Source organism: Gossypium raimondii, chromosome 10, assembly GCF_025698545.1.
Source record: "Gossypium raimondii isolate GPD5lz chromosome 10, ASM2569854v1, whole genome shotgun sequence".
In the NCBI taxonomy this organism is placed as follows: domain Eukaryota; kingdom Viridiplantae; phylum Streptophyta; class Magnoliopsida; order Malvales; family Malvaceae; genus Gossypium; species Gossypium raimondii.
In genome coordinates this window covers 34,992,029-35,003,016 of record NC_068574.1, presented here as the reverse complement: position 1 = coordinate 35,003,016, position 10,988 = coordinate 34,992,029, and the positions used below count along the sequence as shown (strand labels likewise).

The following is a 10,988-nucleotide window of genomic DNA, read 5'->3' as shown; positions in this document are numbered from 1 at the left end:
TTAACAATAAGGGAGATGAGGCTTCTAGTGGGTAGTGGTGAAGTGGTTAAGAGTTCCTATTGACGATGGTTATGCAATCACAAGTAAAATTAGTTATGCCGTTAAGAGAACTGTTTTTTTCCTTGCACTAGAAGAAGATGCTTTATAAACCTTTCTTAAAAGTGTTTGGAGCAAGAGGACTCTCAAGGAGAAGCCCTGCACCAATGGTCACATGCCACATTTGGAATTGGCACAAGGAGAAAAAGAAAAAGAAAAAAAAATTACCTAGTGCCGTCGCATTTGGAGCTAGGACTAAAAAAATTATTTATAGATTTTGGTGCCTCCACATGAAGAGGTGACACCGAAAAAGTAAAAAAAAAATATTGGTATTACATACATTTGAAGCTCTGATCAAAGATATTTTTTTTTTGAAATTTGGTGCCTCCACATGAAAAGGTGACACTAAAAAAACTACTGACGTTAGTGCCACCACATTTGGATTTATCACCAAAATAAAAAATTATTTTTTTTTCCTTCCACTTTAGAAATACTCGTGAAAATATAGGTAATTCAAAAATTACATACGAATGCTACCTAAAAAAGTGATGATACCAAAAAAAAATATATTTTTTAAAGGTAACCATTCACTATATAATTGACTGATGACTGAGTTAAAATTCAAGGTGTTCTCGCTATTCATGTCTTATAAAAATCAATTCATCCTCATAATTAATCTTAAAATTAAATTATTTTCATAATTTTTTAAAATTATATAGGGCCACTTTTCTATAAAAAGCCAGATGGGAACCGAGGGTAGAGAGTGCGCGGTTCAATCACTATTTGGCTAAGGAAAAAATTATGAGAAAAATGGACAGCACAGCACAATGTACAAAGGGTGTTGATTGATGAACGGCCCGCAGGTTTAAACCCTAGTTTTTCCTTTTTGTTCATGGTTTAGTTAAACCCTACTTTGTTTATATACATAAAACACCAGTAAGCTACGAGTTTGTATTGTATTTGATTGTCTCGTACAACTTTAGCTTCAAAAGTTTTAGTCAGGCTCTAGTTTTGTCCACTTCACCATCGTCATAATATCCCTTCTATCACCAGACAACAATCAAACCCCTCTTCTCTTAAACATTTGCTTGCTGCTACTAAAATAACAGGAATCGATTCAAGACATGTTATGGAAAGAGGCATAATAATCAAAATGAAAATGAAGGCAAATAGATGAATAGAAAAAATGAAGAGGATTACTCTTAAATGTGCATGTGAAACACATATACATATACATATACACCCTTCAGTTGCATATATTATGTCAAAAGATTTCTTTACTAATCTATTCTGGAAATTTCAAAATCCCAAATTCAAAGATAAAAAGGAAATAAAATTAAATAAGAAAAAGAACCTCCATTACTGCCACGAGACGGAAAAGTAGGTGCTCCACTTCCCTGCTTTTCCTGGAGCCCTATTCCCCTACACCATCTTCATTTGCCCTACAAAAACATTGTTGACAACCTAGTTTCCCATCTTTCGCCCATCTAACCATTCTAATTTAATTAGACTGGACAATGATCAACCTTGTCAAGAAAGTTTATGAGCGTCTTGGATGATATGGTAAGCACAATCAACAAGGAACTGCAATGCCAAAATCTCTTCTCAGTGCTGTATCTTGTTCCCTGTAAGGTGATAGCAATACGAAGCACAAAGCGCATATTTCTACTCACCGGCAGGTTGTTTTTGCTCTGCTGGTTTCACCTGAACAGCAGCAGGAACAGCATGAACGTATGGGAAACCTGGAACAAGCTGATATGTCTTTCCAGACGTCTGTGTGGCTGCAAATTGTGCAGCATGTACAAGTCCCTGTGATGCTATGCCACCACCTTTCATATTACCAGCAGCAGCAACTACGGCTTTTGCAGGGTCAGTGGTGCCAGTGTTAGCAGGAGTAACTGGAGAACACAATGACAACACTGACGTTGAAGTTGATGATCCTGGAGGCAGTGCCTGCTGTTGCTCATTACGGTGTCTTTGAAGAAAGAACCCACTTGCAGCTGTTGTGGTTGGTGAGTGTTGAGCTTGGGCCTGAATGTAAGCATTTGAGAAGAACAGTTGCGCCGGATGTAGTGCATGCTTTTGCTGCTGCTGCTGTTGATGTAGCACTGATTGGGGCTTCGTCCCCATACTTGAAGACGAACTTAAATGGGGGTTTCCCAAGACTGATGGCACACTCCTCCCACCAACGGGAGATGATATCTGACTAGGCACTGATGGAGAGTTCTTGGTCTGCTGAGATGATAAACTAGATGCTTGACAACCTTTGTTGCCAGTTGAAGTGGAACCTGTTGTCCTGGGACTACCACCAGCACTTCTAGAGATTGAAGTTGTGGGAGAGCCAACCACCATCGGAGTAGAGGGGGATGGGGTGCTACTAGGAGGCTGTTGATTTTGTGTTGAGTTAGGATTAGCTGTGAAAGAAATCTCCGTGTGGTTTTGCTGCGGCCGGGCTTGTTGCTGGGAAATATTTTTTAGGCTTGATGAAGTTGAAGATAGAGATGGAGAAGAAACTTGAGAGCCAGTTGTCCTTACAGAATTCTTCCATTGAGGAGATTGAGCTGGACTGCTGCTGGTTTGCACAAGATTTTGAGGGAAAGGAGACGGGGCATTTGGAAATTTTGTAGCCATAGAAGATGAAGGAATGTGATCAGAATAAGCATTTCCATTACTTGTTACTTGCACCTTGCTTCGAGAAGCAGAAGCAGCCCCAAATTGGTGCGGCTTCTGAAGCTGAAGCATCTGCTGTTGATTCCGCTGAAGTTGCTGCTGACCACTAGGAGCATTTACACAACCGATTGAAGCAGGCATAAAAGAACCTGAAGTTCTGGGAGCAGAGCCAGGATTAGTTGTACGGGCAGAACTATCAATAACATTGCTGCCAGGAATAGTGGAAACAGATGAATCAGACAGATCCGCCCTGGAGAAGGCAATGGACTGCCCAGCAGTAGCTGAACTCTTTCCTGCCATGGCATTCCTCCCTTCTTCCACACTAGATGCATCATTAGTTCCATGATTCCCTTCTTCGGAAGCATGATAATTCTTCTTCTTCTGTTGGGCTGTTTGGGCAGCTACAGCAGCTGCCATGATCTGTTGATAGCCTTGCCTTGTACTCTCTGGAGGGCTTTGAAGAATTGCATGATCTCGTCCAAAGGAGGAAATATCAAGGCCAGGAGTAGTAGTACCATTTATGGAGGCAAACGACATGGCAAATGACTGAGATGTAAGAGACTCAACTCCAGCCTTTGAACCTTGCTGTTGGATATGTTGTTTCTTTTCCCCATGGTTACAGCCAGAACTGGTAGAACCACCCAATGATGCAGCAGTCATCAAGGTGAAGTCTGGAGGTTGTAAAGGCATGGCAAAATTCTGACCATAAATATTCATATTTGCACGAGATACTCGGCTGTCAGAAGTTGATGGGCTATCTTTCCCACTTAATTCACCTTCAAGGTGCCGGGCTTGATAAGAAGCATGCTGACTTGGTTGTTGCTGCCGCTGCTGTAGTGGCAAGGGATGAGGCGACTGGTTTTTGGGGGCAGGAAAACCTTGCAAGTTTCCACTGCCACTACCTGCACTACTTCCATGAGGCCTCTGCTGCAGGTTCTGCAAATGCTTCTGGGAGGATGATGCACCAATTGACATGCTAGTGTTCTGATGACCTTGTTGGATTTGCTGTAACTGTGTAGGTGGCTGTTGCTGCTGCTGAAGCTGTGTTGGGTGAACCATCTGGGAAGAATAGAAAGATCCAGGAATAAAAGGCATAGGCTGCGCATGATTCCCTCGATATGCAGGTGGTGCCCCAACATGTGCAGGAAACGGAAACGGATATGCATTATTCTGCAGAATCGCCAAGTACTGGGTTTCATTGCTAGGCATATTCACATAGTTGAAGCTCATTGCAGGGGCGGCAGTTGCACCAGCAGGGGTGGCACTCACTGAGGCAGAATTAGACGAGCTCAAAGTTGTGCTGCCAGCACCAGGAGATTTCACAGACCCAGGTCGAACAGTCGCAGCAGCAGCCTGTTGCTGGCTCAATGGGAAAATAAAAGCAGGGCCATGCTGAAATAGAAATAAACCAAAAAGAAAAATATCAAAATTTTTGTCCAGATATAATTTTGGAATTAAGACAACACTGGACTTCATTAAAAACAAATGAACAGAAAAGTGAAATGAGGTTTTCTCGGGCAAGAGCATACCAGGATATTACTGGGTGCCCCAGGAGGTAGAGCTTGCTGGAGCAGCATTTGCTTTCTCTGTGCAGCATCCACCATGTTGGTAGCAGCCTGTGAACTTTTATCTTTGCCACCATGACCAGGAAAAATTGCAAGTGTCTGCCCCTTGTCTTGTACAGAACTCACCGCTCTCCCAGGAATGTTCCCATTCAATTCCGAAGCAGGCACAACATTTAGATTTGCCTTCAGACCATAGAGTGAAGCTGAACCAGGTGCCGTGGGCCAGAAAGGATTCATCTTCATGAATTGCTGGTGACAGTTTACATTCCGAGCAATGTAGCAATGGGTTGCACATCTCTTTGGCCTTGGTTGAGTAAACAGCGAATGTGGAGGCTGCAAAAGTCCAAAAGTTCAAGGTAAACTAGAACCCAAAACAATTACATAACCAAGACCTGAAAACATTAAGAACATATCGACATGCCTGAATAGATGCTGAAGATACAGCGCTCCCATCCATGGATACAACACCTTGCAGAGGAGCCATGTATCTGCTCAGGAAGGGAAAAAAATTCATTACCCCCCATTATAACATCTAAACCACTGGTTTATATACTAAAGACAAAAAAGCACAAAACCCAATATCAAATCAACAAGCTATACCCCATTGGAGGAACTCCACCAGGCCAGCTAGCCAATGACATCGGCAAAGGTAAAGCACAAGATTGTGCTGTAGAAAGCCAAAAACAGAAGTCCAGATCAGAAACAAGAGAGGAGAAATTTTCCCAGGAAAAAAAAGGATTAACTTTACCAGATTTCTCTTTATCGGGCTGCTGTTGCTCCTGCTTTAGAACATTGTGTTTGAACTTGCTCGCACCGACACTACCTGTGCCACTATCTCTATCAGATTTCTCCAAATCAAGCTTTAGATGAGCATTCCTTTCACTCTTTATAACTGGATTATGCGATTCAGTTTCTTCAGAAGTCAGTTTGGGCTTCTTATTATCCTCGGCTTCCACATTCACATCTTCATTTCCGATATTCACTCTTTTATCATCTTCCTTAACCGTAGACTTCATCTCCTGCACAGGAAAAGAAAAAAAAGCCATTAATTTATGATACACATCATACCAAGAAACTGGTGAAAGCTAGGTGACTCACCAATTCCATATCTGTGGGCAATGGTTTAGGATCTGAAACCCCAAAATCAATCTCATCATCCCTCTCTGGTGATGATCTAGATGGAGGAAGAGCCTAAAACCAAAGTAAAAAATAGCTTAGAATTCCAGAGACAAAGAATCAACTAGAAGGAGATAAAAGAGCTTGCATCTTTTAACAAAAGGAGGATCCACACCATCAGATCTATCTGGAACTTCTCTTCCCGCTGACTCTCGATCTCACCAACTGTTGAATTCCTGAAACACCAAAGCTTTCGAGACTTATTACACCCCCATAAATAGTTAACGAGGAATGAGTAGAAGGAAACAATGCTCACGCTTTTGTCACAGTCTCACGCTCATCATCCAATCGGGGACCAGCGATGGAAGGATTATTAGCAGGAGAAGGTAAAGTTTCCTTCATTGGCGATTGAGACTCCTCTTTTTTACAGATACCCACGTCTCTACTCTCAGATTCTTCAGTCAAAGGCTTAGAATCTGGTACCAAATTGCTCTTCTCTTCCTTCTTTGGCTCAGCCTGAACGAGCTCTGCAGAAGCTGGTCCAGCTTGAGAAGAATTCATCAAAGAAGTACCATAATTTTCAGCCAAGGATCCTGAATTATTCTCAAAACTGGGGGAGGTAGCTTCAATTTTAGCGGGTTGATCAATTTCAACCTTAGTTGTTGTAGATGAAATTGAATTGTTCGAAACAGAGAACATAGGAGGTGGTGCTACCGCAGTAGTTTCATCCTCGTACTTCACCGGTCTTGGTCTTTTCCTCTTGGGAGCTGCAACAACAATACCCAAATCAAAATCTGTCGCCCAATTGTTCAGAAAAGCAAAAGTTTCTATTTCTTCTAAACTGAAAGTTACTAACCAATTGCAGACATAGTAGTAGCAGAAGAGTTAGAATTTGAAGGTAAATTGGAAGATGGTTGAGGAAGGGTTGACGGGGAGTAGGAGATCGGTGAAGAGACTCTTGATTTAGAATCAAGATTGTGTTTATTAACTTCTCGTGAATCGAACTTGACCGAATCATTCCCATTTGTATCTTGCTTCAATGGGACTTGTGGCTGCCTCATCAAACCATATAAGACCTCCGCAATCTCCATCTCAATCTCTTCCTGAGCTGAAGATGAGGATTTCGACGAAGATTTGGGTGGCCTTTGCTTTAGTCCGTTAGCCTTCACATCAAAAACCAAATCTTTGTCACTAGATTGAACAAAAAAAGAGCCAAAAACGAAGAACAAAAAATTCAGAAAACTGACCATCTTCTCCCTCATAGTAGCATTGGAAGAAGATGGAGAGGCTGGAGCCGGAGACGGTAATGTTATCATCCCAGCTACACCTGTTCTCACCGGCGAAGTTGAAGCTTGACGGTGAATCTGTTCTCCACCTACTAAACCAACAGCACCGCTACTTGATGCCCATTCATGAGACCTTTTAGTAGAAGCTGTACAAAATAAAATAAAAGGAAAAATAACAAATCAGCCACTTCAAAAGCAGAATACTTGCTAACAAAAAGGCTGAAATTCGTTAATCTCTTCCACCTCTCTACCTGACCGAGCTTTTCTAGGCACCGACACGCCAATCATCTCATCGGCTGCCTTCCACGTAGACGAGGTAGTTGTGCTGGTAGTCAGAACAGGCCCCGAAGGCGGTGTCGTTCTAATGACTTTCACGGGTAGCGGAAAACTCTTCCGATGTTGATGCTGCTGCTGTTGATGATGACTCGACAAAGACCCGGCCATGTTGTTCGGCGGAATCATCCGAACAGAACCTCCTCCAGTTATTCCCCCTCCGTCTTCGTCGTCATCATCTTCATCGTCGTTCACACTTTCTTCAGAACTTTCATCGGCTCCGTCTTCTCTGTTACTTATCAATCTATCGCCTCTTCTTCTCTTACTCGTTCTACTAAAGCGATCTCTTTCTCTTTCTCTATCTCGCTCTCTATCTCGTTCTCTTTCCCTTTCCCTTTCTCGATCTCGATCCTTCTTTCGATCTCTTAAACGCGTCGTTTCTTGAAACTCCACCGGCCCATCATCCTCTGCACAATACAAAAGGGAAAAAAATAAACAAACTATGAAGACACCGTTAGAGGTGAAAAGAAAGACCAGATCTGATTTTAAAACCTGGGGAGTCTCTAAGAGAGCTACTTCTATGCCGCCGCCGTGAAAGGCCATGTGTGGCGGAAACGGCAGCCATAGTGGCTCTCCTCGCTTCTCTGGTTCTATCCATCTTCGTAAATCAACTCGTTTTGCAGATAACAAATCAGTTGATATAGAAACAAGACTAATCGCATCACTCCTCAGTCAATCGTCTCAAATCTACCATAATTCGCCCAGAAATGAGCTCCGGTGACTGTCTCCGGCGAGAACCCGATCTCGATAATTTTTCAAAGATCTTGTGTTGAAACAATCTGTCAGACTCAGACTTCAAAGATTTTAGCTTCTCTTCTTTCTCTCTGCCCCCCACTCTCCCTCTCTCCGCTCTTTCTTCTCCTTATCTCTCTTTCCTCTTTTTGTGCTCTAAATGTCATCTTCTTTTCGCTATTTCACCCTCAACGAAACCCACTCCAAGCCTTAATGAACGGCCAAGATCCCTGATTGCAATAAGTGCCCACATCTTAACCGTTGATTCCTCGACAAATCAAACGATTTTCATTGGCTTAAACCAACATGGCAAGATCTGAACGGTTGATAAATTATCTCTTCTCGCTCTTAACCCTTTCCTAAATTTTTCTATATCGCAACGTGTCATATTTTATTTTTCTTCCCTAATAAGCTTCCGTAGTTTCACCTCACTCGCTACCGATTTGGTAACAATAAAAAATTAATTTGTAATCATATAAAATTTCTTGCCAAAAAATATTTTAAAAATTAAAATTGCTATATATGAATGTAGCATTAGGGTTTGGAGAGCTAAGAACTGTTTCCCAAGAATCTCGATTACATAGGTAGGGGCTCTTGGATTTCCCGAAGCGATTCGTGACCTGCTATTGCCGGTTGCAGAGAGTGTTCAAAAGTAAATGAGCATTACCATCTCATGGAATCAGCTGACCGCAAAGTATATGTTTACCACCGGTCAATGTTCATTACTTCGGTTCCATGTTTTATAATTATCTTTTAAAAAATTTAAAAAATAATGGAAAAGCAATTTTAACATAAAAATTAATAATACATATTAATAATATATAGAAGATATATTTTATTATGGAATTTAAAATATTATATTAATTATAATAAATAAGTATGTCAATATTTTATTATTAAATTTTGTACTAATAAAAAAATTAAATTATGAAAAACAGTTGTAGTTAATGTTGGTTTTGGACACCCATAATTAACGGCTCATTTTGCAATTTTTTTTTCATGGCCATCAAGGAAAATAAAACAAAAGCTTTTTTTAATTTAAAATGAAATTACCAAAGCAATTTTTAAGTTGGTGTATATAGTGGGAAAATGAATGGATAAAAAAAAGTGTAAACGAGGACTTTTTCTCTCAACGAGAAAAGGAACTTAAAAGTGTTCTTTGAAAGGAATTAAATTTTATTTTTTGAGTATGTATTTAGTGTTGTGGAATATAGACGATTTTTTAGTACACAATTTTGTTTTCATCAGTACATCGAACCAATTCAACAACGATTCTGTATGTTTTCTAATTTTCATTTATTCCGTAAATTTATATATTAATTTGGGTTAGTATCTTTTTACATTGTTATTTGAGTCAGGTTATTGCTTCGATTATTGCTATATATATATATATATGAATTTGACGATTTGGTTGTATGTTCGATCCCGGCAGTAGTATTGATATCTAACTTCGAAATATGTTCAAAAACTTAAAAGAGTTTGTTCATAAATTTTTGTTAATGGCGTGTTAGTTTTTTTAACAGATCCAAAATGTTGTAACGACCAAACTTTAATGGCTGAATGCCATTCTCATACTTGAATGGCCTTTACTGTATTTTTTAGTGGAAAAATGACCGAGCCACTGTGTAGGAACACTCAATAAAAAATTTGTACAAAAATTATAAAAATTGAAATGCGACTTTACTACAAGTATATAGGGTTATAATATTTTTAGTGTTTACAACAGAACACTAAGTATTTTGAGAATCGAACTCAAAGAAACCGGGTGACAAGATTGACCAACAATAACCAAGCATGCAACAAGGAAGTCTACCAAGCTAATTTTTAGATAACATAGTACGAAAAATCATAAAGGAGTGAATTACGTTGAAATCTAAACTATAAAGACTAAATTACAAATATACCAATTTCACAAGATTAACAACTAGGGAAACAATATGGTTGATCAATATCCATGTTAATGGCTAATTCTCAATTTAGGGCACTAGAATGTCTAATTTTCCTAATTGGTCCAATTTTCCTTCTTGATCACTATTTTACCCAACTAAGCAATTCAATCTAGTTTATCTTTCGACCTCACTAAAATAAATCAGACTAATTGAATTAGTGTTCAATAGGATCTCCTCTTGGTCTCACCTATCTAAATAGTCTCCTAGAGTCGTCAATTCTATGTTTTTGATTTTATTCGATTCAGTCCAAATTTCACGATCTAGTCCCTAAACTTTAAATCAATCAAATAACATTTCAATTAATCAACCACATACAAAATTAGTTCACATCCATAATCAATTCAAGCAACCCAAAATTTTTTATGTTAAATCACACAAGAAAAATAACAGAAGTTAAATTGAGTTTAGAAATGTTCAATATTATCAGCAGAATCCTTGAATTAATTGAAGGTTTGATGTGTTAAATCCCCAAATATTGAACCAAATCGATAAAATGCGAAATCGAATGAAGAAAATACTAAAAGTCTATTGAAATATTAAAGAGATTACAAAATGTACAAGTAGGTCCTTATACTTTTTGCTATGAAAAGGAAAGTGCAATAAAAATGTAAAAATATGTTTATAAGAATCTAACCAAAAAGAGAAAAAATCTTAAATTCTATATGAAAAGTGTTATAAAAGTACTATTTATATAGGACACAAATTGACATATAAAGGAAAATTTTGCCCTCACTTAACATTTGACTTAAAGCTTGATTATAACACCCCTTACCCGAGACCATTGCCGGAGTCGAGCACGAGGCATTACTTATCTTATCTTACTAATTCGAATCATAAAAACTTGTTTTGAAAATTAATTTCACTATTTACAGCAATCTGTCCAATCGCGCAGCAGTTACTAAATTAATTATAACTTGAGCTACGGAACTAGAAATTTAACTCCGTAAATTTTCCCTGAAACTAGACTCATATATCTTCCTACTATAAAATTTTTAGAATTTTTGGCTTAGCCAATTAGTACAGTTTATTAGTTAAAGTCTCCCTTGTTTCACCAATTGACTGCTCTGACCTCTTGTCACTAAAAATAATATTTCTCATTCTGGGATTTTCATATAATGCTACCACTTATTTCTACAGAAAATAGACTCAATAAGGATTCCATACATATAAAATACAACTCATAACTATTTTTGTACCATTTTTAGTGATTTTCTAAACTCAAAACAGAGGACTCCAAAAACAGATCTGACCCTATGTCACTAAAATTCACATATCTCAAAATATAAAATTTCTTTTGCTAA

The 10,988-nt window shown here is 38.9% G+C and overlaps 1 protein-coding gene across 3 annotated transcripts; it reads right to left on the bottom strand.

Annotated features, from left to right (window-relative positions):
* Positions 1-1,210: 1,210 nt before the first annotated feature.
* Positions 1,211-7,896, bottom strand: LOC105776238 (protein TIME FOR COFFEE). Of its 3 annotated transcripts, none has more exons than XM_012598783.2 (13): positions 7,499-7,896; positions 6,925-7,413; positions 6,635-6,819; positions 6,244-6,550; positions 5,704-6,154; positions 5,563-5,623; positions 5,370-5,462; positions 5,020-5,290; positions 4,872-4,938; positions 4,693-4,759; positions 4,236-4,604; positions 1,710-4,098; positions 1,211-1,620 (listed from the first exon to the last, which is right to left on the bottom strand). In XM_012598783.2, exons 1-13 carry the CDS (start codon positions 7,602-7,604, stop codon positions 1,610-1,612), a joined length of 4,866 nt encoding a protein of 1,621 aa, XP_012454237.2. In that variant the 5' UTR covers positions 7,605-7,896; the 3' UTR covers positions 1,211-1,609. The 3 variants fall into 3 exon arrangements, with proteins under 3 accessions (XP_012454237.2, XP_012454238.1, XP_012454240.2); XM_012598784.2 differs by having other exon boundaries at positions 6,725-6,819; XM_012598786.2 differs by lacking the exon at positions 7,499-7,896 and having other exon boundaries at positions 6,917-6,951.
* Between the last annotated feature and the right edge of the window lie 3,092 nt (positions 7,897-10,988).